The sequence below is a fragment of the Oncorhynchus masou genome, chromosome 29 (genome assembly GCF_036934945.1).
Source record: "Oncorhynchus masou masou isolate Uvic2021 chromosome 29, UVic_Omas_1.1, whole genome shotgun sequence".
NCBI classification, from domain to species: domain Eukaryota; kingdom Metazoa; phylum Chordata; class Actinopteri; order Salmoniformes; family Salmonidae; genus Oncorhynchus; species Oncorhynchus masou.
Window position 1 is genome coordinate 78,232,588 of NC_088240.1, and position 27,271 is coordinate 78,259,858.

Consider the following 27,271-nt stretch of genomic DNA (forward strand, 5'->3'; position numbering starts at 1 on the left):
TACAGTGTTGTTATGAAGTATTCTACAGTGTTGTTATGAAGTATCCTACAGTGTTGTTATGAAGTACCCTACAGTGTTGTTATGAAGTATCCTACAGTGTTGTTATGAAGTATTCTACAGTGTTGTTATGAAGTATCCTACAGTGTTGTTATGAAGTATCCTACAGTGTTGTTATGAAGTATCCTACAGTGTTGTTATGAAGTACCCTACAGTGTTGTTATGAAGTACCCAACAGTGTTGTTATGAAGTACCCTACAGTGTTGTTAGGAAGTACCCAACAGTGTTGTTAGGAAGTACCCTACAGTGTTGTTATGAAGTACCCAACAGTGTTGTTATGAAGTACCCTACAGTGTTGTTATGAAGTATTCTACAGTGTTGTTATGAAGTATTCTACAGTGTTGTTATGAAGTATTCTACAGTGTTGTTATGAAGTATTCTACAGTGTTGTTATGAAGTATTCTACAGTGTTGTTATGAAGTATTCTAGTGTTGTTATGAAGTACCCAACAGTGTTGTTATGAAGTATTCTACAGTGTTGTTATGAAGTATTCTACAGTGTTGTTATGAAGTATTCTACAGTGTTGTTATGAAGTATTCTACAGTGCTGTTATGAAGTATTCTACAGTGTTGTTATGAAGTATTCTACAGTGTTGTTATGAAGTATTCTAGTGTTGTTATGAAGTATCCTACAGTGTTGTTATGAAGTACCCTACAGTGTTGTTATGAAGTATCCTACAGTGTTGTTATGAAGTATTCTACAGTGTTGTTATGAAGTATTCTACAGTGTTGTTATGAAGTATTCTACAGTGTTGTTAGGAAGTACCCAACAGTGTTGTTATGAAGTACCCTACAGTGTTGTTAGGAAGTACCCAACAGTGTTGTTAGGAAGTACCCAACAGTGTTGTTATGAAGTATCCTACAGTGTTATGAAGTATCCTACAGTGTTGTTATGAAGTATTCTACAGTGTTGTTATGAAGTATTCTACAGTGTTGTTATGAAGTACCCTACAGTGTTGTTATGAAGTACCCAACAGTGTTGTTATGAAGTACCCAACAGTGTTGTTAGGAAGTACCCAACAGTGTTGTTATGAAGTACCCTACAGTGTTGTTATGAAGTACCCTACAGTGTTGTTATGAAGTATTCTACAGTGTTGTTATGAAGTATTCTACAGTGTTGTTATGAAGTATTCTACAGTGTTGTTATGAAGTATTCTACAGTGTTGTTATGAAGTATTCTAGTGTTGTTATGAAGTACCCAACAGTGTTGTTATGAAGTATTCTACAGTGTTGTTATGAAGTATTCTACAGTGCTGTTATGAAGTATTCTACAGTGTTGTTATGAAGTATTCTACAGTGTTATGAAGTATTCTAGTGTTGTTATGAAGTATCCTACAGTGTTGTTATGAAGTATTCTACAGTGTTGTTATGAAGTATTCTACAGTGTTGTTATGAAGTACCCTACAGTGTTGTTATGAAGTATCCTACAGTGTTGTTATGAAGTACCCTACAGTGTTGTTATGAAGTATCCTACAGTGTTGTTATGAAGTATTCTACAGTGTTGTTATGAAGTATTCTACAGTGTTGTTAGGAAGTACCCAACAGTGTTGTTAGGAAGTACCCAACAGTGTTGTTATGAAGTATCCTACAGTGTTATGAAGTATCCTACAGTGTTGTTATGAAGTATTCTACAGTGTTGTTATGAAGTATTCTACAGTGTTGTTAGGAAGTACCCTACAGTGTTGTTAGGAGGTACCCAACAGTGTTGTTAGGAAGTACCCAACAGTGTTGTTAGGAAGTACCCAACAGTGTTGTTAGGAAGTATCCTACAGTGTTGTTAGGAAGTATCCTACAGTGTTGTTAGGAAGTATCCTACAGTGTTGTTTTATTATGTAGTGAGCGAACGTGTTAACAAGCAGACAGAGTTAATAAACTGTAGCATAGCCTAGCTGTGCTTAGTTCAAAATCAAATATTTTGCCTAATGGAGCATGATGTTGTGTTGGAGAAAAATGTGACCATTTGTACAATCATCCTAAAATCTCAGAAGAAATTACACAGTAAAATAGTATGATACTCTTTTTGGTTCTGTTATGTAGACAAGTATCAGTGTTTTTGCAGACATTGTTTCAGCTTTGATCGAACTAAATGAGCACCAGTCGCAACAGTAGCCTGCTCTGTAAGAGTAAAGCCAAGGCTGTGTGTAAAGTAGAGGATTTCACACAAGCAAAAGCTTCGGGACCTTCAGCTGTTGGGAAGATGGGGCCAGAAAAGTTGGATCCGCAGCCACTCCATACGTTCTATCCCCATAATCGTCAAGGTGGTAGGGTCCTCCGATAGACAGGTGGTAGGGTCCTCCGATAGACAGGTGGTAGGGTCCTCCGATAGACAGGTGGTAGGGTCCTCCGATAGACAGTTGGTAGGGTCCTCCGATAGACAGTTGGTAGGGTCCTCCGATAGACAGGTGGTTGGGTACTCCGATAGACAGTTGAATCAACCTTTGGGTACTCCGATAGACAGTTGAATCAACCTTTGGGTACTCCGATAGACAGTTGAATCAACCTTTCCACTGATGGGGACTAGAAGGTGGAAAACCTTTCTATAGGGGGGGTTTCCTGGCATCACCTCCAGCCCAACACCCAGGTGTCTGGGGGCAACTACCCAGTTCAGGCAGATATTTCCACCCAGATGGGTAGCTGGTTGCTCTGCATGCTGCTCACTGCAGCCAAGCCAGAGGAAGGAGCCCTTCATTACATACGTCAACTGACAGCCTGCATGCTGGGGGCACACTCCACTAGACTAAACATGTGTGTACGGAATTCATGACAATGGGTGGAGCTCAACAGTGGAGCGGTTCCCTCCTTCGACTCGTCTCCCCTGTTGCTTTTTCACCCATCCCGTGTACTCAGACCTTTACAGATGAAGAGGAAATGAATCCTGTATTTTACTATGAAATATGCCCCAGATAGACAACCTACATTCAGGGCTCTCGAAAAATCTGATATCTCCCTTCCGTCATTATACTACTGTACCACAGAAAGCAATTCACACCATAATATGTTCAATATCTTACCAACACTGAAGAAAGAACTAAATTATAAATTTTTTCCCAAAATTTTCTAATTTATTTATTTAAATAACTTAAAACGGACACAAAAATACCCACCCGTTAAGTTTCGCAAGCACCTTCTCCCACCGAAGTAAAAGACAACTGTTGATTGTTTCCCTGGGAAATGTAGGCGCCAACATGCATTTAGATCGGAGGGAGAAAACATACCCAGGAAACCCAGTCAGAGGAGCATATCGACTGGGGAGTTCCTTTCTATCAAATCTGTTGAGGCTTCCCTATTGACAAATACATTGTTTTTTCCAAGTCTGGCCCATATGGGAACAGGATAGGAGCTGGATAGTGCATACGACCGGAGCAGGTTTTTGATCCATACAAATCAAATGAAAAATGTTTAACAATAAAAAGGTTCACAAGTACACTATTGGCAAATTAGTACTAAAGACCAGATGTGCAGCTATGACCATATAAATAAATATCCATAATTATACATGGGATATAATTAATAATCAATGATATGCACAATCCTGCACCCTAACCTAATCCTGAATGGACAATAACCTACTTCATACACGCACCAAGACATCTGAATATAGGGATGTCATTTTAAAACCACTCTTCAAATACTGGACAATGAATAAACAATGACAATTTTGTAAAAATTCAAAAACAGAATAGTCATACATGGGGATAAACATTTACAAAAAAATAAGGGCGAAATCCTTTTTTAAAGTAATAATCAGACCAAATGTTGCTCCCTTCGTGTCCATCTCATTTCAACCACGACTAGACAAACATTTTCTAGGAAAACTGCTCATTGCTGCTTCCTCATTTGACTACCCAATGAATGACCATCTCATGTTGTGTTTCACTCTATGAATAAAAAAACATTGCATAATCTTCTAATAAGTCCTCCACCCTTACTCCCTTCCGACAACCTGATGTCGTATAAGGTAACTCAACTCAGACGTGACATCTCACCAGTTTCCCATCGAGGCTAGCTGGGCAGTACACAGTACCATTTCAGCAACAGGAGCCATGTCAAGAAGGAGGTGGGGAAAGAGAGGCATTTTCTGTTTCTGACAAATATCCAAGACATTTTGTTTAGTGAACACGGAACAGAAAGAAGCCTAATTTCAGATGGGGGAGAGGAGTCAGACTGAAGCTCAAACAGTCTAGCTACTGTATGACACACACAATCACTAGTGCTGTGTATGAAACACAATAAAGCCTTTCTCAGATCATGACAGTGAGGAACCATGGAGAGAACTAACACACACACGTTGGTGAACCCATTTGAATTAAGTCACTTTTTCACAACATCCCTTTTGTTTCAAACAAAACGTTCCAGACATGTTTTCCCATGGAAGAAGTGGTCAGAAAGAGACTTTCTGGACCTAAATGCCCAAAACATTCAGGAGATAAAGGTTCTCAAAGTTGACCTATTTTGCATTCCCCACCCTACCAAGAAATTACTAAATAGTCTGACAACCCGGTTTGCAAGCTTTTAAAATATATCAAATCTCAACCGTTTATATTTTCCAGTGATGTAGACATGGATGTCTCATTGTGTGGTTCAAAAAAAGGGGTCAAATTTGAGCACCTTTATCTTTTGCGTTTTGACATTGAGGTTCAAAAATTCACTTTCTGAGCACTTCTACAACAGAGACATGGATGGAAGGTTTCATTCAAATCAAAAAGGGGTGCTGTCAAAAAGGTAATTGAATGTACATGGATTTATCCACAGGGGATTGGGAGAATATATGGCAACAAGGAATGAACAGGGATACAAGATGCAATGAGTGCAAAAGGGACAGTAGAGACAGGGGGATAGAAAGAATCTGGGAGAGGGGGGGCAATATTCAGTATATACACACACACACACACACACACACACAGACAGATAGAGAGAAGACTCCAAGTAGCATTAGAGTCGTCTCAACGCTCGCTTTTTATCAGTTTTCTTCTTCCCTACAACATTACTATTGTTACTACTACTGCTGGAGGTAGTACTGCTTCCATTGGCTCCGTTACCCAGAGCAGCAGAGGGGGCAACCCCTGGCCCCATCGCCCTCTTGGTAGGGTCCCCTGCGTGTTTTTTGGGCTGGGGGCCATCAGCGGGGTCCTGGGGCACCCCCGACGTCCCCCCGTGCCCCCCCATGGCATGGATCTCAGTCAGAAGGCGAGCACGGGACGCATACTCTGTATAGTCCTCCAGGAGCAGACGCCCCGCCTCCTCGTTGAGAGCAGACTCAGGGTTGGGATGGATCATAAGGCACTTGATAGTCTGAGGGGAGAGAGAGAATGAACACCAGTGAGTCATCAGGATATATTTCAAGGTTTTCCTTGAACCAAGCAGAGATGACTATACAAAATGTTAAGAATATAAAATGAACCAGATACAATATTTTCTTTCAACTTTTGCTATTTTGGATTATTAAGAAGCATCCATAGAGATGCTTAACTGTTTCTTACCAGTAATACATGTCTGAGTCCCAGCTCTGCCCTCCAGTCCCTCTTCAGGACGTTGACACAGATCTCTCCCTTGTGGCCCACATTAGGGTGGAAGATCTTGGTTAGGAAGTAGCCTTTCGGTGGTGCAGCAGGGAAGTCCTTCCCCAGGACCAGGCGCATCCGGAAAACACCCCCGGCAAATGGGGTTCCTTCTATTGAAGCACAATAAATAAACCACATCAAGCAGGGGTTGACATTACTGGTTGTCCAGGGCAGGTAAACTGAACAGTCGGTAAGGTGGAATCTGCCTTTTGTCCTGAAGACTAGCGTTCATTCACGTCGACTCGTGTTCCATTTGTTCATGTGCATAAGCGACTCAACAAAAAAATAAATCAAGCCAAGTGATCACACAGTTCTTCCTACATTCTCTTTCACCTCCGTTACTCTTCTCACTCCGCTCCCTCTACACAAACGAGTTGCACACCCAAGCTCCCATTAAGACTATAGAAATTACTGCCTATAAAAATGCATCTAACAGATGGCATGCACAAACAAAACTGTAGACAAGCTACATTCCTTGCCAAATCACGACAGCTTTATCACAAATTCAAAATGGACTGGTTAATTAAAGTAGGGAAATGTGTTCCAACCACGAGGGAAATGTGTTCCAACTAAATGGACTATCTGGTCCATTTAGCGAACTGCTAGTCTGTCATTTAGAATAGGTTACGGATGGACATATGTAACAAAAACATTGTTTTGATGAAGGCAAATAGCCAATAATAAGCTCATTACACCCTGTTAAAACAGGAGGCTAAACGTGCAGTGATATTGATGAGAAAGATGCACCTGTTTCAGTAGCAAATATCAGTGCTCAAATGGCTGTAGGAGTCCATAATTTAACAAATGACCTTGCAACCCAAGTAGGCCTAAGTGTTTTCCAGTTAAGATTGGACAACTAAATCAAATGTTTAGGCCTTTGTGCCAACTGCCTCTAGTAGTGTGTTAGCTAGCCAGTGTGTAATCTGAGCATAGTTGAGGTCTAACCTGAATTAGTCACGAAAACTCAAGTTTGAGAACGACTTTTCTGGAAGCTATGCTGCAACTTTTCCCCTACATTTTACCCCACGTGGACCAGCCCCTAGCAAATAGTTTCAGCCAATGGGCTTCAACTCCTCTCCATTTGAGTAACAGTCAACAAGATACACACAGCAGCACCACTTGGCTGCTGAGCTCTACTTTCAGAACCTTTGTCTAAAAAGTACACAAAAGTACCAGAGACTTAAATTTCATGCCTCTATGGAGTATTTTACATGTGTGATCATTACTTCATACTTTAACCCTTTTCATCAGAAGTCTGTCAGAGTAAAGGCGTCTGCATGCTTCCCAGCCGAAACTGTTCGGAAGAGTTTGTGGATATATTAAGACAATATTTTGTGCCGTTTTTGTTAGTTTAGGACTTTGGTAAGTTTTTTGTTGTTGTTTGGGCGTACACTTTTTCTTGCGGCAAGCCAATGTTGGTAGCCAGAGTCAGTAGCCGAAGTCTACACCCCTTTGTCAGTGATTGGCCAACAGTAGGGATTCTTCAGTAAAGTCGGTTGTCATTCAACGAGAGACGACTCATTTTCATGAAAATGTTTCATTGCGAAATACTGCAAACATCCTTGTCAGAAACATCAAAACTATTGACAGATTTCTTGAGTTATCTTAGATTAATTCTGACTATGTTGAGGAAGGAAATACTGGCTAAGGCATTTAACAATGGACAAACAATACTATTTCTGCTTTTTACTTGTTTTTCCAAGCGAAGGTCTTTTAAAGAAGTATGCGAGCACACTCGCTTGGTTCGCCTAGCCGACTTCGGGTAACCACCAGCCGAACTGAAGCATGCTGACACCTTAAGGGAACTTCTTTACAGATTTAGCATGAAACTTATGAAAAAGGGGTTTGAATAGTGTCATAAGTGTGCTGACTCATTCAAACAATGTTCAAATGAAAGGTACTTTATTTTTTTATTTGTACATGTAGAAGACCATTTTCGTTTTTTGCCTGTACTTGCCCGATGGACAAGTACCTTTGAGAGCTTAATGTCAACCCCAGCATTAAGCATGTTCTACATTACAGCTTCCCTAGGCAGACAAAACATTTCCCATGACACAGAGGTATGCGTTACCTGGTCCCTCGATGGCTGTATGGAGTTCTGTGATGTCTTCTTCGCTGGGGTAGATCTTGATGCCCTCAGGGGGATCTGCAGCTAGTGCAGAAACCTCTTTGTAGACCAGGCGCAGAACCTGGGGCGGCAAGTTCTCTACATTGGAGTTCTATAAATGGGGCACACACATACATTACTATTCTGTCCCACTACCAACAGAAAGGTGCAAATATGATAAATACTATAGATATGGAAACAACACATTCCATGTTCACAAACACATCAATAACAGGAAAATCTCAGCCAGGGACAATTTCAGTAAAGCTGTCACCAAAATGGTTGCTCTGAATCAATGTAGCTATCTACTGTCTGATAAACCTTATGCATGTAGCCGATTAAACTCAACTCCACAATTTATGATGGAGATGAGCTGCGATTAGTGTGAACAGACTGGAGCTCCTTAGTCACAAAATCTATTTGAATAAAAAAACTACTGATTTCAACACCCAAAGAATAGCCCACACACATTTCTGTGTAATTGCGGGGGATTCTTTGGATGCTATAATCAGTAGTTTTTGATAAAAACGATATTGTATGGGACTAAGTAACTCCAGTTTGCCCACACTAGTCGCTGCTCAACTCCATCGTAAATCGTGTAGTTGAGTCGACTACAGTACAGGCCAGGTGGTGATTCACGTTAATATCATCATGAGAGTGTAGTGGATAAGCTGTGTGTCACAACTGACAACTGCGATTTCAGCCTATGTCTGGCAGTTTACTTCATTGATAAAATGTACAAATCGGTCAAAGTTAAGATATTGTATTTGCATTTTCTAGCTATAAAAAACGGACATCAAGTAAGCCATTCTGTCTTTGTCAAATAAAGCTAGATTGTAGCTAGCTAGCGAATTAACAGTTAGCCGAAAGCTAGCTAATGGTAGCATTGTCGCCTACAATTACTGACTAGTTCACATCATTGTCAAATCAAACAGCTAACGTACCATTAAATCGCCAAACCATTTAACATAGATGTAGTTCTTATTACAACTCATCAATTTAGCTAAAAGAGAGGAAATAAGATATATAACTAGCAAGCTAACATTAGGTAGCTAGCCAGCCAAATCATCATCATTAGGTAGCTAGCTAACTTGCATAGGTAGCTACATACGCCAACTTTGGGGTGTGCTAACGTTATGATAGTTAATTTGATGACAATCGTGTAGAAGGTAGTTAGTGATTAATCTTTATGTTGGACAGATTTCCATTTAAATTGTGTTCGGGAGAAGTGTCAACACTGAACTAGCCTGCAAAAGAAAATCGTAGCCAACGTTAGTTAACGCCAGTTAGTTAACTATAGCAAGCAAATAACCAACTAACGTTAGCTACCCAACTTAACTAGTTAGTTAAGTTAGGTCTCGGCTAAGTAACGTTAATGTAGTTAGCTAGTTAACGTTAGCTAAACAGCTGGCAAACAATTTGACTTGCTTTGTTAGCTAGCTAAATAACCAATAATTGTATCCATTTATGAAAGTGTTTGTAAACTATTTTTACTTACCATGTCTTCCGAAGAATATTAGTATTCAGGTGACTGGGGCTAGCTAACTCTGTGATCCTCGTCTAAATAGCAACGGTAGCTAGCAACTAATAAACGCTTGTAGCTTATGCTTGATCGATGAGAAAGTGGTCCACGACACCTCAAATAAATGAATAAATGCAGTTATCGCCGATTATTTAGATCTCGAATGCCAAGCAAGCGATCAAGTTATGCTAACGCGTTAGCCAGCTGCAGCTTGCTAGCTGAAATTATTCTCCACAAAAGTTCAGATACACTGATAGCACGTAAACTCCAATTCGTTATTCTGCTAAAAACAGCCTGCTTTTGGAGGTAAATAACATATACAGTAAAGGGAAGCGAGTTACTGGAAGAAAGTTTTTTTTTAGCCAAAGTTATGTGGTGGCCAAGTGCTAGAGTAGCTAGCCAGCTACTATTTTCGTTGACACGGAACACAACGACGTCTCCCAAATTAAATTGTGTTGTCTTGACCAATCGGCATTTTAGCCATACAACACGTGTACAAACAACGTAACCAACAAGACCAATCACATATCGTAGGTGCTCTGTCGTCATCATACTTGACATTTACACCAGCCATCCAAAGTCGAGAATGTCAAAAATGATTCCAAGCCATAGGTGCGTTTGAAAAACTCATACCCACCCAGAGGGTAGGCCTTCATCTTGACAGACAGCCGCACACAATATTAACTTTTTTTCTAAACTTCAATATAACCTAACCCCAGTGAACCTAACTCTACCATAGAATATACCAAGAGACGGCAGTGTCGGAGGAAGGCTTAATAACTGGCCGTGATTGGGAGTCCCATAGGGCGGTGCACAATTGGCCCAGCGTTGTTAGGGTATGGCTGGGTAGGCCGTCATTGTAAATAAGAATTTGTTCTTAACTGACTTGCCTAGTTAAAATAAATAAGACTTCTAAACAATATTGAGAAATAGCTAATCAAATGGCAACCCTGACTACCTGCATTGGCCCATTTTTTGCACTGACTCTATGCACACTCACATATACTTACACTGACACCCCAACACACATGCATACGGACGGCACACACTCACCACATACACTGCTGCTACTGTCTATTATCTATCCTGTTGCCTATTCTCTTCTAGGAATAATTTAAATGTAATGTTACTTGGAATGTACCTTTTCAAATCTCGGGTGTATCAATGTATCTTGAGCATGGCATTAATAATCACTCATCTACATTCATTTACTTTTAAATAACAGGCAATATTCTGTGTCTAGCACATGGTAGGCACTTTCCCACTCTGGCCTTTGTGACCATAGTTCTCAGGACGGTTGGTCAGGGCCAGCGGCTTTCAAATTCAATCTGAGCTCATGTCCCCATAGTCACACATTGATGTCAGTAGACAGGGGTTGGCAGGCTGTGATGTTTTCTGTTTTTTGTTTGTCCAGAAGCAACACTTACATTAGATTTGCTGTGAGCTGTAAAAGTTTCCTCCATGCAAGTAATTCATGTGATAAGAGTCTTAAAGGTACAGATATTTAACCCCTTATTATAATGTTGGATGCCAGTGCTTGATGGTTTGGTACCTTAACCATGAGCAAATTAATGTTTTACCTCATGCAACAAGGGGTTACGTACCCAGGTTTTATTGTGCTGCTCACCAAAGGTCATGAAGAGTGAAAAGTTGATTTGTGGAAGATCCTAAAGAATTATGTGGACAGGTTTGAGAAATAGTTACATTTGTTGTAATGCTTTGGAATGGATGGCGTTATTTGTGAACAATAGAATGATGACCATATTGTTAGACAAAGTTGCTATTGTAGTAATTCCCAAGCATATCTAACATTTTGACTAATAGTTCATGCTTCTGATAGCATCAAGCGTTCTAAATTCTCTCTGATATGTTGAATTCTAGCCTGGTTGCCATCTCTGTGTCTGCTCAGCTATTACATTCCACTCCTTGCCAATGACAGGAGTGGCAAGGAGTTGAATGTTAGCTAAAAAGACTGGTACCTCGGCTAGTATTCAATTAAAATCAAATCAAATTGTATTTGTTACATGCTTCGTAGACAACAGGTGTAGACTCACAGTGAAATGCTAACTTACGGGTCCTTTTCCAACAATGCACAGTTAAAGATCAAATAAAATAGAAATAGTAACACAAGGAATAAATATGCAGTGAATAACGAGGGAGTACGAGTACAGAGTCAATGTGAAGGGGTACAACGTAATTGAGGTAGCTATGTATTGTACATATAGGCAGGGTTAAATCCATAATTTTGGAAGGGGACGTTTTGGCTTTTAACCCCCACTGAGACTTTTTCCTGCAGTATTTCTATTGAACACTAGAGTGCGCCTCATCACTACATTGTCTGCGTGTTTTTATTTTTGGATTCTGGTTCTGGGTATTTTCTTCGAATTATTTGTCGGAAAACAGTGCGAGATTTTCCCTTGTGGCCCTCTCTGCAATCAGAAAATGTTTTTCGATTAATGACATGATTGTTTGCATCATATGCAAATACATTTAGTCAAATGTGATTTTTTTGGGCTGTTAATTGCGAGGTAAAAAAATACAATAAAGTCATTCAATCCTTTTTATTTACATTAAACCCCCTAACCAGTTTATACTAAGGCACTAACTTGTAATGCTCATTTGGACAGGATGTTTGTGGATTTTCCCATAGAGATAGATAGAGGACTCCAGTGCCCAAATGTCTATTTTAGAATGGGCAGTGCAATTGAGCACTTTCACTATTTTGAAGTAGTCACTGGGTGGGACTTCCTATGGGTTAAGGAAGGATCACATACAGTGCCTAGCGAAAGTATTCGGCCCCCTTGAACTTTGCGACCTTTTGCCACATTTCAGGCTTCAAACATAAAGATATAAAACTGTATTTTTTTGTGAAGAATCAACAACAAATGGGACACAATCATGAAGTGGAACGACATTTATTGGATATTTCAAACTTTTTTAACAAATCAAAAACGGAAAAATTGGGCGTGCAAAATTATTCAGCCCCCTTAAGTTAATACTTTGTAGCGCCACCTTTTGCTGCAATTACAGCTGTAAGTCGCTTGGGGTATGTCTCTATCAGTTTTGCACATTGAGAGACTGAAATTGTTTCCCATTCCTCCTTGCAAAACAGCTCGAGCTCAGTGAGGTTGGATGGAGAGCATTTGTGAACAGCAGATTTCAGTTCTTTCCACAGATTCTCGATTGGATTCAAGTTTGGACTTTGACTTGGCCATTCTAACACCTGGATATGTTTATTTTTGAACCATTCCATTGTAGATTTTGCTTTATGTTTTGGATCATTGTCGTGTTGGAAGACAAATCTCCGTCCCAGTCTCAGGTCTTTTGCAGACTCCATCAGGTTTTCTTCCAGAATGGTCCTGTATTTGGCTCCATCCATCTTCCCATCAATTTGAACCATCTTCCCTGTCCCTGCTGAAGAAAAGCAGGCCCAAACCATGATGCTGCCACCACCATGTTTGACAGTGGGTATGGTGTGTTCAGGGTGATGAGCTGTGTTGCTTTTACGCCAAACATAACATTTTGCATTGTTGCCAAAAAGTAAAATTTTGGTTTCATCTGACCAGATCACCTTCTTCCACATGTTTGGTGTGTCTCCCAGGTGGCTTGTGGCAAACTTTAAACAACACTTTAATATGAGATATTTAAGAAATGTCTTTCTTCTTGCCACTCTTCCATAAAGGCCAGATTTGTGCAATATACCACTGATTGTTGTCCTATGGACAGAGTCTCCCACCTCAGCTGTAGATCTCTGCAGTTCATCCAGAGTGATCATGGGCCTCTTGGCTGCATCTCTGATCAGTCTTCTCCTTGTATGAGCTGAAAGTTTAGAGGGACGGCCAGGTCTTGGTAGATATGCAGTGGTCTGATACTCCTTCCATTTCAATATTATCGCTTGCACAGTGCTCCTTGGGATGTTTAATGCTTGGGAAATCTTTTTGTATCCAAATCCGGCTTTAAACTTCTTCACAACAGTATCTCGGACCTGCCTGGTGTGTTCCTTGTTCTTCATGATGCTCTCTGCGCTTTTAACGGACCTCTGAGACTATCACAGTGCAGGTGCATTTATACGGAGACTTGATTACACACAGGTGGATTGTATTTATCATCATTAGTCATTTAGGTCAACATTGGATCACTCAGAGATCCTCACTGAACTTCTGGAGAGAGTTTGCTGCACTGAAAGTAAAGGGGCTGAATAATTTTGCACGAATAATAATGCTCTCCATCCAACCTCACTGAGCTCGAGCTGTTTTGCAAGGAGGAATGGGGAAAAATTTCAGTCTCTCGATGTGCAAAACTGATAGAGACATACCCCAAGCGACTTACAGCTGTAATCGCAGCAAAAGGTGGCGCTACAAAGTATTAACTTAAGGGGGCTGAATAATTTTGCACGCCCAATTTTTCCGTTTTTGATTTGTTAAAAAAGTTTGAAATATCAAATAAATGTCGTTCCACTTCATGATTGTGTCCCACTTGTTGTTGATTCTTCACAAAAAAATACAGTTTTATATCTTTATGTTTGAAGCCTGAAATGTGGCAAAAGGTCGCAAAGTTCAAGGGGGCCGAATACTTTCGCAAGTCACTGTAATTCCAACCAGGTCACCAGGAGGGATCAGCCAATGCATTATACTTGTGAACAAACATTCCATAACTGCAGGTGGCAGTAAATCGGCAAGCTTTATACCTGTTCAAACAACGCACTCCAGGTGGCAGTATGCACCAAGAGGGCAGGGTTCCGGTCTAGAATAATGGTTTTGACTGCTCCCACAGTTTTGCTTCTGTACCGCAGTTTAATCTTAAGGACCGGACCCTTTTTTTCAATTTGTGACTAAAATGACATACCCAAATCTAACTGCCTGTAGCTCAGGATTTGAAGCAAGGATATGCATATTCTTGATACCATTTGAAAGGAAACACCGAAGTATGTGGAAATTTGAAATTAATGTAGTAAAAGATGGTAAAAGATAACACAAAGAAAAAAAACATTCTTTTCTTTTTTTGTACCATCATCTTTGAAATGCAAGAGAACGGCCATAATGTATTATTCCAGCCCAGGCGCAATTTAGATTTTAGCCTCTAGATGGCAGCAGTATATGTGCAAAGTTTTAGACAGAGCCAATGAACCATTGCATATCTGTTGAAAATGTTGTATCAAGACTGCCCAAATGTGCCTAATTGGTTTATTAATACATTTTCAAGTTCATAATTGTGCACTCTCCTCAAACAATAGCAATAGCATTATTTCACTGTAATAGCTACTGTAAATTGGACAGTGCAGCTAGATTAACAAGAATTTAAGCTTTCTGCCCATATCAGATATGTGTATGTCCAGGGAATTTATTTTGTTACTTACAACCTCATGCTAATCACATTAGCCTACATTAGTTCAACAGTCCCATATGCCTGGACCAAAAAGACAATTTCCATACACTGTCACATAGAGAAGTCAGATTAGAAAATTCTTAATAAGACACTTAGTCATCTCCTTTGTGAACAAAACATCCAATGAATTTTTCAATTTTTTTAAATTGTTGCTGAGGCCTTTTTTTCCCCATCACTCATAGCCGAAGATATTTACATTTATATTCATCAAATGTCTGCTCTGTTTTTGGATGGTGTGATGACGTCATCACTGCTTGCGCTGCTCCTTGTGCGGTTGCATTCCAGATATAGACGGTCCATGAAATTAATCAACGTATGCGAAAGTGAGTAGATTACCTTGAAAACAATGGACGGACATTTTGGATGTAGTCTTCAGTTGTTATTATATCTCAGTGGTATGCACACATTCAGTTTGCTTACCAAAACTTAGAAAAGGGACTATTTCAAAGTGGAGATGCCCTCAATTGCGCTGCCCCTGCTCTCACAAACGCCATAATGGTACATATACAATGATGCGATGTCTATCTAAGTCTATGGGCTTTTCCAGGCACGCCATCTTTGCTGGCATCACGCATAGTTCCTGGCTTTCAGCGCGCACTAATCTCTGATTGGATAGCCTGATGCGCGTTGCAGAGAAACTCAGCGAGGACAAAAACAACGTTCAATTTACGGGGCGTGACAGTTGAACAACAACAATCAAGCTTCCGGTTTTTTCCCCATTCTTACGAGAGAGTTCACTAGCATGTTCTTGTGAGCGTAAAATCGCACAATCAGCAAGTTTATGTGTAATAGATTTACGTGTACACTAGGTACATTTTATTATTTTGTTTGTCGTGGAATAAGAGCACCGAAAGAGCTATTACTGACTTTGATACACCGCTTTATTTGGCCATTACACTGCGGACAACTTCCAATACGGTAAAGACTGATCTAGTTAGTTAGATAATAATTGAATGAAATTAAGCTATTCTATTGGACTTCGAATGCACGTGTTTTTTTTTTCTGGAGTATTACAGAGGAGATAGCTATTGTTTTGTTCCCTTGGAAAGTGTTTAATTCATTCCCTTTTCGCTGTTTTGTTGAAAGTTCATATATTCAACAATGTATTGGACAGCTGCAGTCAACATGCGTATGTTTTGTGTATTTTGTCTATCAACAGGGTTATTATGAGCGAAGGAGAGATATTCCATGAGAAGCAGCGACTGGAGTTGTGCGCCATTCATGCTCTGAACAACGTTCTGCAAGAACAAGTGTTCACCAAGGAGACGGCAGATGACATCTGCAAGCGGTGAGGTCACTTAGGTCAGGCGATGTGTGTGTAATGTCATCTTTAGGGGGCGGTGTTTTGGCTAAACAGGGTTCTTTGTGTCAATGATAACACACAGACTATTCAATATGCAATCTCTGCATGTAAATCATCAAGTACTGCTATAAGCCTGTGATCCAAAGAGCACCCACCACACACTTTCTCCATGAGTTCCAAGAGCATGTGAATCTGTTTTTACCATGTTCCCCTCTTTCCCCTTCCTCCCCAGGCTCGCTCCACAGTGTGTGGTGAACCCTCACCGCTCCATGCTGGGCACAGGCAACTATGACGTCAACGTCATCATGGCTGCCCTACAGAGCAGAGAGTTGGCTGCAGTATGGTGGGACAAACGCAGGTCAGACATCAATACCTCAGGGCCAGACAGATTCGGAAGAGATGATTGGCAATGAAATACACCTGTGTAATAAATCCAACCAAGTACTGTACAGGTCACAAAGAGCTACAGTTTTATTGACCAAAGAAAATATACTGATAAGGAAACTTCGCCACAGATTCTGTCTACTCCTACTGTTCCTCCCCTTCACCACCACACCAATCTCCTTCCCTTTTCCTATTTCTCCCTCAGAACAATACATAGTCTCTGTGTTGACAAGGTCCAGGGGTTCATCCTGAATGTTCCGTCACGTGTCTCTCTTGGAATTGTGTCCCTCCCCGTCAAGCGGCGGCACTGGCTTGCAGTGCGTCAGGTTAATGGACACTACTACAACCTCGACTCCAAACTAAAGAGTCCTGTCTGCGTCGGGAACGAAGCAGATCTCCGGTTAGTGAAGGGAGGGATGACGACTATGCAGACATGTATTGTACAACTCCTAATCAAAGGCACAGTATATCAAACTTTACGCTCAACTTCTCATGCTTGTTGTTTACAAACAGAAATGTCCCTCTGTAAAAAAAAACACCATAATAATCCTGTCAGGAACTCTTGAATGCAGCCCACAATTTGACTGTGGTAAACTACTCGTCAGTTTGTTTGATCTGATCCTGTTAGTGGTCACATGGGGCTTACCAGTGTCTGTTTGTTACAGTTTGTACTTTGCACTCTTGTAAACCAGTGTCTATCGCTCACTCTCCCTCACCACACTCCGCTTCTCTCTCTCTCAGTACATTTCTCAGTGAACAGCTGTCTCCGGACGTGGCAGAGATGCTCCTGGTTGTGAGGAGGGACGTGGAGGAGTACGGAACCTGGCTAAACTCTGATGACCTCAGGAAGTGATTCCTCTGGCCTGGGCATTCCATTCATTCAACATGGGACTCAAACTCCTGCTCTACTCTGGAAAAACAAATAACATTTTAGAAAACAAGAGACTCTTAACAAAAAGTACATATTTCAGGAAATGCATTACCGGTTGCTGAGGAGTGTGGGCTCTGTTACACACACGAAGTGCCAAAGAGAATTTAAGATGACGAGGGATTTCTGTCCCAAATGGCTTGTTTGTAAGTTTACTGGCCTTTGTTTGGATTTCTACACTACAGCAGCATCTATATCCTCTTTCCTTCTCTCTCTTCCTTCTCTTCTATTCCTATGCACTGCACTGTCAAGGTAGACCAGTTAGAACTGGTTTGTCTTTTAGTTATTCTATGCACTGAGAAGGTACAGAGGAGGCACTGGATGTCATGTTGACAACTGACTGTGTGAAAATAACGCTTCTATGTTTGTGTTCTGTCTGCGTTTACTTCTAACTGCATATCCAAGTGAATGGGAGCACTGTCTTTCTGTTACACGAGTTCAAACTACACACACACTCAGAGGATATAAAGAAAATGTTATTTATATGTAACAATGTCTCATTGTCTTTGTGTGCATACAATCTTTGAGGTTCAGCAGTACAGTTGAGTGATTTAAATAAGGCCAAACTTTATTAATTGTTATTATTTTATTTATATTAGACTCTGGAGTGAAAAAGGATGCCATTCAAAAGGAGCATTGATTATACCATACAAACGCAATTCAAGGGTTAACAAGGTCAGTAGGCAAGGAGGGTGTTCAATGAAATCTGACATCACATATGTACATAACATCCTATAGAGACCCCAGAAACCCACTGCTATATAGTTATTATTGCTATTTATGGTAGGGCTACTGCTGCACCAGTGGCAGGAGTTTTATTGCTATGTGCCTGCTGTCATTGCATGGGATTTGTAGTTCTCCAACGGTCTCAAGGTTGGATGGGAGTTGTAGTTCTCCATTCAGCCTACAGAGAGGAAGTACTGTATGTTCTTTTAAAGAGCAAAGTTTCATGAGGGGATGGGCAACTCCAGTCCTTGGGGACTTGGTGTCCCTTCTGCACCGGACTCCAATAATCGCCTAATCATGATCTTCAGTTTAGAATGCAATTAGTTTATTCACCACTCCGGCCCCAAGGACAGGAGTTGCCCATCCCTGATTTAGATAATGTCATCAACAGTGAAATGTACAGTATAGTATCAGAAGGTAATACAAGGGAGGTACAGAATTTTCACCTATAAAAAGTAAATCCAAATAAAAATTGAACGTTGAATACCAAGTGAGGAGACTGCATATTCATTCACCCAAACATGTGTCTTGTTTCTATGTGTCAGTGTTTCTCTACAACAAGATATAAATATAAAAACGTGAAAATAAATTGGTGCTACATTTAAAAAGCAGAGAACTACAATGTCATAACGTCAATACCATTCTGGCTCGCCTCGCAACTGTTGACACTGGACAGACAAGGGGGATTGTAAGGGGTGACTGACCGAGTGAACCTGGTTCAGACCTCTTCATAATCATGCTACCTACTGTATCTATCTGACATTAGCTTACTGTGAGGTTCTACAACAGGCCATTCAACCTTCTTGGTACTGATGTTACACACCTTTAATTTACATCTAAAGCTCAATTTTGGGCGATTACTTATTTTTTCTTCATCTCAGTAAAGTGTCCATTCATAAAAAAACAGAAAAAGAATTGGTACTTTTTTAAACAAAACAAAAATTAGCGTGAATACAGGTTCCTTGAATGGGTGGAGGTGGGGTGTGTTTGACTACCCCCGTAACCAGTCAGCATGCTGGGAGAGTACTGTACTTTCAGAAACAGCGTTTTGATTCGATATTGGGGAGCCGCCATTGAAGATCCACAGAGGAGGGTGTGCAGAGAGAAGGGAGAAAAGAAAACAACAAGACATCTCCATTATTCAAATTTGTTTCAAAATCATCTCATTTATGAAGATGAGCACTCACATGGTCACATTATTCCCCTAACAACAAGGGTAGAGGAGGTAGAAGTTATCCACAACCTCTGATCCAGGGTCTTTACCTCCAAATGGTTAAGGTTAGGAATGGGTGTCAGGTAATCTGATCCCAGATCAGAGATGGATGGAGGCAACTTCTACCACAAGCACCAGGGACTGTTGTAAAAGTAAGGACTGGGATGGTAATGCTAGAAAGGACAAAGGTAGGGTAAGGGTTAGGGTTAGGGTTAGGTCTCACACTGTATTTACATCCTTTCTAGCATGTCCAAAGTCAGAGAGGTGACAACCGACGGAGTTAGTTGTTAGGGGCAGAAAGTGAGCTTTCCCATTCAAGCGATAGTACACATACTTTAGGTTAGTTGAATAAAAAAAAGAATGCCAGTTTACAGCAGGTGCGTAGACAGAATTTAGTTGGTAGATGGGCCTGCAGAAATTTGGATGGGCCAACGCTACCCACATGGCTTACAGGGCCATGTGAGGTTGGAGCCACACCACCATCCCCACCACCATCACAACCATCCCCACTACCATCACAACCATCATCACCACTACCATCACCAATACCATCACAACCATCATCACCACTACCATCACAACCATCACCACCATCCCCACTACCATCATCCCCACCATCCCCACTACCATCACAACTATCATCGCCACCATCACAACTATCATCGCCACCATCACAACTATTATCACCACTACCATCACAACCATTATCACCACCATCTCCACTACCATCACCATCCCCACTACCATCACCCCCACTACCATCACCACCACTATCATCATCACCACAACTACCGTCACCACCATCCCCACTACCATCACCACCATCATCACAACCATCATCACCACCATCATAACCATCATCTCCACTACCATCACAACTACCATCACCACCATCATGACTACTACCATCACCACCACAACCATCACCCCATTGACCATCCCCACCATGACCACCATCACCACTACCATCCCCACCATCACCACTACCATCCCCACCATCACCACTACCATCCCCACCATGACCACCATCACCACTACCATCCCCACCATCACCACTCCCATCACCACCTTGACCATCATCACCATGACCACCATCACCACTACCATCACCACCACCACCAGTTAGTTAGATCCAGAATGTATATTATCGACTAACAACAAACGTACAGGCAAATAACACCTCGAGGGATGATTTACATGCATAGTGATGAAAAATGGCACAGATTAGGATGTCACGAATACAAAGGAACTCACAGAGGGGGGTGGGGACTGCCTGTCAGTCAGGGGTAGGCTCTCATAGCCAGGGTTGCCATTGGAGGAAACGTTTGGAGTCCTGTGTAGAGACAGAAAGAGAGAGGAAACGAAAGGAAAAGGTGGAAGGCAGAAGAGGAGGAAGAGGAGCAGGAGTGGAGAATGAGTGAGAGGGGAAAAAGGGATGAGACACATTGAGAAAAACAAAAAGAGGGAGGTGGACCAAAGGAGGGAACCGAGGTGGGGTAAGAAGAGAAAGGGAGGAAGAGCGATTAGAGAAATGGTGATGTAGAAACGGACCTCCTTATAACTGGTGGTATTAGTGTTATTAGGGCACTTCCTCTACGAGCTGACAAGGTACAAAATCTGTCGTTCTGCCCCTGAACAGGCAGTTAACCCACTGTTCCTAGGCCGTCATTGAAAATAAGAATTTGTTCTTAACTGACTTGCCTGGTTAAAAAGAAAATAAAGGTAGGCAGCGGGATAGCTGGAGGTTTCAGCATGGGGGACACAGATATTATACACACAGTCCACCCCTGATAAGTCCACTTTGGGAAATGCAAACTTGTGTACAATGATGAAATGCACATTTGTGTACAACGTGTACGTGCATGGCAACTTAAAACTTCAGACTTCACCAGTCCCAATTCAAAATACATGGATATCCATATGCTCTACTTTAGTGTGTGCTTTCTAGTCGGCCCCAAACCAGAGTATTTATCAAGAGAGGAAGTGACAGTGAGAGGGAGTGAAAGACCGAGAGAGAGTGAGAGAGTGAGAGAGAGGAAGTGACAGTGAGAGGGAGTGAAAGACCGAGAGAGAGTGAGAGAGTGAGAGAGTGAGAGAGAGGAAGTGACAGTGAGAGGGAGTGAAAGACCGAGAGAGAGTGAGAGAGTGAGATAGAGGAAGAGACAGTGAGAGGGAGTGAAAGACAGAGAGAGAGTGAGAGGGATGAAGTGACAGTGAGAGGGAATGAAAGACCGAGAGAGAGTGAGAGAGTGAAAGAGAGGAAGTGACAGTGAGAGGGAGTGAAAGACAGAGAGAGAGTGAGATAGTGAGAGAGAGAAAGTGACAGTGAGAGGGAGTGAAAAACCGAGAGAGAGTGAGAGAGAGGAAGTGACAGTGAGAGGGAGTGAAAGACCGAGAGAGAGTGAGAGAGTGAAAGACCGAGAGAGAGTGAGAGTGAAAGAGAGGAAGTGACAGTGAGAGGGAGTGAAAGACAGAGAGAGAGTGAGAGAGTGAAAGATAGAGAGAGAGCGAGAAAGACCGAGAGAGAGTGAGAGAGAGGAAGTGACAGTGAGATGGAGTGAGAGAGAGGAAGTGACAGTGAGAGGGAGAGGAAGTGACAGTGAGAGGGAGTGAAAGACAGAGAGAGAGTGAGAGAGAGGAAGTGACAGTGAGAGGGAGTGAAAGACAGAGAGAGTGAGAGAGTGAGATAGAGGAAGTGACAGTGAGGGAGTGAAAGACGGAGAGAGAGTGAGAGAGTGAAAGAGAGGACGTGACAGTGAGAGGGAGTGAAAGACCGAGAGAGTGAGAGAGTGAAAGACCGAGAGAGAGTGAGAGAGAGGAAGTGACAGTGAGGGGGAGTGAAAGACCGAGAGAGAGTGAGAGAGTGAAAGAGAGGAAGTGACAGTGAGAGGGAGTGAAAGACCGAGAGAGAGTGAGAGTGAAAGAGAGGAAGAGACAGTGAGAGGGAGTGAAAGACAGAGAGAGAGTGAGAGAGTGAAAGAGAGGAAGTGACAGTGAGAGGGAGTGAAAGACCGAGAGAGAGTGAGAGAGTGAAAGAGAGGAAGAGACAGTGAGAGGGAGTGAAAGACAGAGAGAGAGTGAGAGAGTGAAAGACAGAGAGAGAGTGAGAGAGTGAGAGAGAGGGAGTGACAGTGAGAGGGAGTGAGATAGAGGAAGTGACAGTGAGAGGGAGTGAAAGACCGAGAGAGAGTGAGAGGAAGTGACAGTGAGAGGGAGTGAAAGACAGAGAGAGAGTGAGAGAGAGTGAGAGAGAGTGAGAGAGAGAGAGAGGAAGTGACAGTGAGAGGGAGTGAAAAACCGAGAGAGAGTGAGAAAGTGAAAGAGAGGAAGTGACAGTGAGAGGGAGTGAAAAACCGAGAGAGAATGAGAGAGTGAACGAGAGGAAGTGACAGTAAGAGGGAGTGAAAGACCGAGAGAGAGTGAGAGAGTGAAAGAGAGGAAGTGACAGTGAGAGGGAGTGAAAGACCGAGAGAGAGTAAAAGAGTGAAATAACGAGAGAGAGTGAGAGAGTGAAAGACAGAGAGAGAGTGAAAGAGAGGAAGCGACAGTGAGAGGGAGTGAAAGACCGAGAGAGAGTGAGAGAGGGAATGAGAGGAAGTGACAGTGAGAGGGAGTGAAAGACCAAGAGAGAGTGAGAGAGTGAAAGAGAGGAAGTGACAGTGAGAGGGAGTGAAAGACCGAGAGAGAGTGAGAGAGTGAGAGATAGGAAGTGACAGTGAGAGGGAGTGAAAGACAGAGAGAGAGTGAGAGAGTGAAAGAGAGGAAGTGACAGTGAGAGGGAGTGAAAGACAGAGAGAGAGTGAGAGAGTGAAAGACAGAGAGAGTGAGAGAGTGAGAGAGAGGGAGTGACAGTGAGAGGGAGTGAGAGAGAGGAAGTGACAGTGAGAGGGAGTGAAAGACCGAGAGAGAGTGAGAGGAAGTGACAGTGAGAGGGAGTGAAAGACAGAGAGAGAGTGAGAGAGTGAAAGATAGAGAGAGAGCGAGAAAGACCGAGAGAGAGTGAGAGAGAGGAAGTGACAGTGAGATGGAGTGAGAGAGAGGAAGTGACAGTGAGAGGGAGAGGAAGTGACAGTGAGAGGGAGTGAAAGACAGAGAGAGAGTGAGAGAGAGGAAGTGACAGTGAGAGGGAGTGAAAGACAGAGAGAGTGAGAGAGTGAGATAGAGGAAGTGACAGTGAGGGAGTGAAAGACGGAGAGAGAGTGAGAGAGTGAAAGAGAGGACGTGACAGTGAGAGGGAGTGAAAGACCGAGAGAGTGAGAGAGTGAAAGACCGAGAGAGAGTGAGAGAGAGGAAGTGACAGTGAGAGGGAGTGAAAGACCGAGAGAGAGTGAGAGAGTGAAAGAGAGGAAGTGACAGTGAGAGGGAGTGAAAGACCGAGAGATAGTGAGAGAGTGAAAGAGAGGAAGAGACAGTGAGAGGGAGTGAAAGACCGAGAGAGAGTGAGAGAGTGAAAGAGAGGAAGTGACAGTGAGAGGGAGTGAAAGACCGAGAGAGAGTGAGAGAGTGAAAGAGAGGAAGAGACAGTGAGAGGGAGTGAAAGACAGAGAGAGAGTGAGAGAGTGAAAGAGAGGAAGTGACAGTAAGAGGGAGTGAAAGACCGAGAGAGAGTGAGAGAGTGAAAGACAGAGAGAGAGTGAGAGAGTGAGAGAGAGGGAGTGACAGTGAGAGGGAGTGAGATAGAGGAAGTGACAGTGAGAGGGAGTGAAAGACCGAGAGAGAGTGAGAGGAAGTGACAGTGAGAGGGAGTGAAAGACAGAGAGAGAGTGAGAGAGAGTGAGAGAGAGTGAGAGAGAGAGAGAGAGAGAGAGAGAGAGAGAGAGAGAGAGAGAGAGAGAGAGAGGGAAGTGACAGTGAGAGGGAGTGAAAAACCGAGAGAGAGTGAGAAAGTGAAAGAGAGGAAGTGACAGTGAGAGGGAGTGAAAAACCGAGAGAGAGTGAGAGAGTGAACGAGAGGAAGTGACAGTGAGAGGGAGTGAAAGACCGAGAGAGAGTGAGAGAGTGAAAGAGAGGAAGTGACAGTGAGAGGGAGTGAAAGACCGAGAGAGAGTAAAAGAGTGAAATAACGAGAGAGAGTGAGAGAGTGAAAGACAGAGAGAGAGTGAAAGAGAGGAAGCGACAGTGAGAGGGAGTGAAAGACCGAGAGAGAGTGAGAGAGGGAATGAGAGGAAGTGACAGTGAGAGGGAGTGAAAGACAGAGAGAGAGTGAGAGAGTGAAAGAGAGGAAGTGACAGTGAGAGGGAGTGAAAGACCGAGAGAGAGTGAGAGAGTGAAAGACCGAGAGAGAGTGAGAGAGTGAAAGAGAGGAAGTGACAGTGAGAGGGAGTGAAAGACCGAGAGAGAGTGAGAGAGTGAAAGAGAGGAAGTGACAGTGAGAGAGTGAGAGAGTGAAAGAGAGGAAGTGACAGTGAGAGGGAGTGAAAGACCGAGAGAGAGTGAGAGAGTGAGAGATAGGAAGTGACAGTGAGAGGGAGTGAAAGACAGAGAGAGAGTGAGAGAGTGAGAGAGAGGAAGTGACAGTGAGAGGGAGTGAAAGACCGTGAGAGAGTGAGAGTGAGGAAGTGACAGTGAGAGGGAGTGAAAGACCGAGAGAGAGTGAGAGAGTGAAAGAGAAGAAGTGACAGTGAGAGGGAGTGTAAGACAGAGAGAGAGTGAGAGAGTGAAAGACCGAGAGAGAGTGAGAGAGGAAGTGACAGTGAGAGGGAGTGAAAGACCGAGAGAGAGTGAGAGAGGGAAAGACCGAGAGAGAGTGAGAGAGTGAAAGAGAGTGAAAGAGAGGAAGTGACAGTGAGAGGGAGTGAAAGACCAAGAGAGAGTGAGAGAGAAAGAGAGGAAGTGACAGTGAGAAGGAGTGAAAGACCGAGAGAGAGTGAGAGAGAAAAGAGAGGAAGTGACAGTGAGAGGGAGTGAAAGACCGAGAGAGAGTGAGAGATAGGAAGTGACAGTGAGAGGGAGTGAAATACCGAGAGAGAGTGAAAGACCGAGAGAGAGTGAGAGAGTGAAAGAGAGGAAGTGACAGTGAGAGGGAGTGAAAGACCGAGAGAGAGAGAGAGAGAGAGTGAAAGAGAGGAAGTGACAGTGAGAGGGAGTGAAAAACAGAGAGAGAGTGAGAGAGTGAAAGAGAGGAAGTGACAGTGAGAGGGAGTGAAAAACCGAGAGAGAGTGAGAAAGTGAAAGAGATGAAGTGACAGTGAGAGGGAGTGAAAAACCGAAAGAGAGTGAGAGAGTGAACGAGAGGAAGTGACAGTGAGAGGGAGTGAAAGACCGAGAGAGAGTGAGAGAGTGAAAGAGAGGAAGTGACAGTGAGAGGGAGTGAAAGACCGAGAGAGAGTAAAAGAGTGAAAGAACGAGAGAGAGTGAGAGAGTGAAAGACAGAGAGGGAAAGAGAGGAAGCGACAGTGAGAGGGAGTGAAAGACCGAGAGAGAGTGAGAGAGGGAATGAGAGGAAGTGACAGTGAGAGGGAGTGAAAGACAGAGAGAGAGTGAGAGAGTGAAAGAGAGGAAGTGACAGTGAGAGGGAGTGAAAGACCGAGAGAGAGTGAGAGAGTGAAAGACCGAGAGAGAGTGAGAGAGTGAAAGAGAGGAAGTGACAGTGAGAGGGAGTGAAAGACCGAGGGAGAGTGAGAGAGTGAAAGAGAGGAAGTGACAGTGAGAGAGTGAGAGAGTGAAAGAGAGGAAGTGACAGTGAGAGGGAGTGAAAGACCGAGAGAGAGTGAGAGAGTGAGAGATAGGAAGTGACAGTGAGAGGGAGTGAAAGACAGAGAGAGAGTGAGAGAGTGAGAGAGAGGAAGTGACAGTGAGAGGGAGTGAAAGACCGTGAGAGAGTGAGAGTGAGGAAGTGACAGTGAGAGGGAGTGAAAGACCGAGAGAGAGTGAGAGAGTGAAAGAGAAGAAGTGACAGTGAGAGGGAGTGTAAGACAGAGAGAGAGTGAGAGAGTGAAAGACCGAGAGAGAGTGAGAGAGGAAGTGACAGTGAGAGGGAGTGAAAGACCGAGAGAGAGTGAGAGAGGGAAAGACCGAGAGAGAGTGAGAGAGTGAAAGAGAGTGAAAGAGAGGAAGTGACAGTGAGAGGGAGTGAAAGACCAAGAGAGAGTGAGAGAGAAAGAGAGGAAGTGACAGTGAGAAGGAGTGAAAGACCGAGAGAGAGTGAGAGAGAAAAGAGAGGAAGTGACAGTGAGAGGGAGTGAAAGACAGAGAGAGAGTGAGAGATAGGAAGTGACAGTGAGAGGGAGTGAAATACCGAGAGAGAGTGAAAGACCGAGAGAGAGTGAGAGAGTGAAAGAGAGGAAGTGACAGTGAGAGGGAGTGAAAGACCGAGAGAGAGAGAGAGAGTGAAAGAGAGGAAGTGACAGTGAGAGGGAGTGAAAAACCGAGAGAGAGTGAGAGAGTGAACGAGAGGAAGTGACAGTGAGAGGGAGTGAAAAACCGAGAGAGAGTGAGAGAGTGAACGAGAGGAAGTGACAGTGAGAGGGAGTGAAAAACCGAGAGAGAGTGAGAAAGTGAAAGAGAGGAAGTGACAGTGAGAGGAAGTGAAAAACAGAGAGAGAGTGAAAGAGAGGAAGTGACAGTGAGAGGGAGTGAAAAACCGAGAGAGAGTGAGAAAGTGAAAGAGAGGAAGTGACAGTGAGAGGGAGTGAAAAACCGAGAGAGAGTGAGAGAGTGAACGAGAGGAAGTGACAGTGAGAGGGAGTGAAAGACCGAGAGAGAGTGAGAGAGTGAAAGAGAGGAAGTGACAGTGAGAGGGAGTGAAAGACCGAGAGAGAGTAAAAGAGTGAAAGAACGAGAGAGAGTGACAGAGTGAAAGACAGAGAGTGAAAGAGAGGAAGCGACAGTGAGAGGGAGTGAAAGACCGAGAGAGAGTGAGAGAGTGAAAGAGAGGAAGTGACAGTGAGAGGGAGTGAAAGACAGAGAGAGAGTAAGAGAGTGAAAGAGAGGAAGTGACAGTGAGAGGGAGTGAAAGACCGAGAGAGAGTGAGAGAGTGAAAGACCGAGAGAGAGTGAGAGAGTGAAAGAGAGGAAGTGAGTGAGAGGGAGTGAAAGACCAAGAGAGAGTGAGAGAGTGAAAGAGAGGAAGTGACAGTGAGAGGGA

The 27,271-nt window shown here is 43.0% G+C and overlaps 3 protein-coding genes across 8 annotated transcripts in view; 1 reads left to right on the top strand and 2 right to left on the bottom strand.

The window, feature by feature from the left end:
- Window positions 1-3,089: 3,089 nt before the first annotated feature.
- LOC135520645 (ubiquitin-conjugating enzyme E2 S-like) lies at window positions 3,090-9,683 on the bottom strand. Its single transcript, XM_064946350.1, has 4 exons — window positions 9,223-9,683; window positions 7,689-7,836; window positions 5,537-5,727; window positions 3,090-5,348 (listed from the first exon to the last, which is right to left on the bottom strand). The coding sequence occupies exons 1-4, from the start codon at window positions 9,223-9,225 to the stop codon at window positions 4,989-4,991; spliced, it is 702 nt and encodes a 233-aa protein (XP_064802422.1). The 5' UTR covers window positions 9,226-9,683; the 3' UTR covers window positions 3,090-4,988.
- Window positions 9,684-15,309: 5,626 nt separating this feature from the next.
- LOC135520647 (josephin-2-like) lies at window positions 15,310-18,169 on the top strand. Its single transcript, XM_064946358.1, has 5 exons — window positions 15,310-15,549; window positions 15,791-15,919; window positions 16,167-16,292; window positions 16,524-16,718; window positions 17,060-18,169. The coding sequence occupies exons 1-5, from the start codon at window positions 15,413-15,415 to the stop codon at window positions 17,169-17,171; spliced, it is 699 nt and encodes a 232-aa protein (XP_064802430.1). The 5' UTR covers window positions 15,310-15,412; the 3' UTR covers window positions 17,172-18,169.
- The window catches only part of LOC135520646 (protein tweety homolog 1-like), a 100,163-nt gene continuing 90,705 nt past the window's right edge, over window positions 17,814-27,271 (bottom strand). For 2 of the 6 annotated variants that reach the window (XM_064946354.1, XM_064946355.1), the window contains exon 14: window positions 17,814-18,998. In XM_064946354.1, the coding sequence (XP_064802426.1) occupies window positions 18,980-18,998 (19 nt within the window). In that variant the 3' untranslated portion in view covers window positions 17,814-18,979. Of the gene's footprint in view, window positions 19,004-20,439; window positions 20,519-27,271 lie in introns of all 6 variants that reach the window. The other 4 variants (XM_064946353.1, XM_064946352.1, XM_064946356.1 and 1 more) reach the window with 4 other exon arrangements.

Coding starts and splice junctions, on each gene's coding strand:
- LOC135520645 (XM_064946350.1), bottom strand. Junction 5,728..7,688: donor TACAGCCATCGAGGGACCAG/GTAACGCATACC, acceptor GTGCTTCAATAG/AAGGAACCCCATTTGCCGGG. Junction 5,349..5,536: donor GACTCAGACATGTATTACTG/GTAAGAAACAGT, acceptor CTCTCCCCTCAG/ACTATCAAGTGCCTTATGAT.
- LOC135520647 (XM_064946358.1), top strand. CDS start 15,413: ATGTGTAATAGATTTACGTGTACACTAGGTACATTTTATTATTTTGTT. Junction 15,550..15,790: donor TGCGGACAACTTCCAATACG/GTAAAGACTGAT, acceptor GTCTATCAACAG/GGTTATTATGAGCGAAGGAG. Junction 16,293..16,523: donor GTATGGTGGGACAAACGCAG/GTCAGACATCAA, acceptor TTTCTCCCTCAG/AACAATACATAGTCTCTGTG.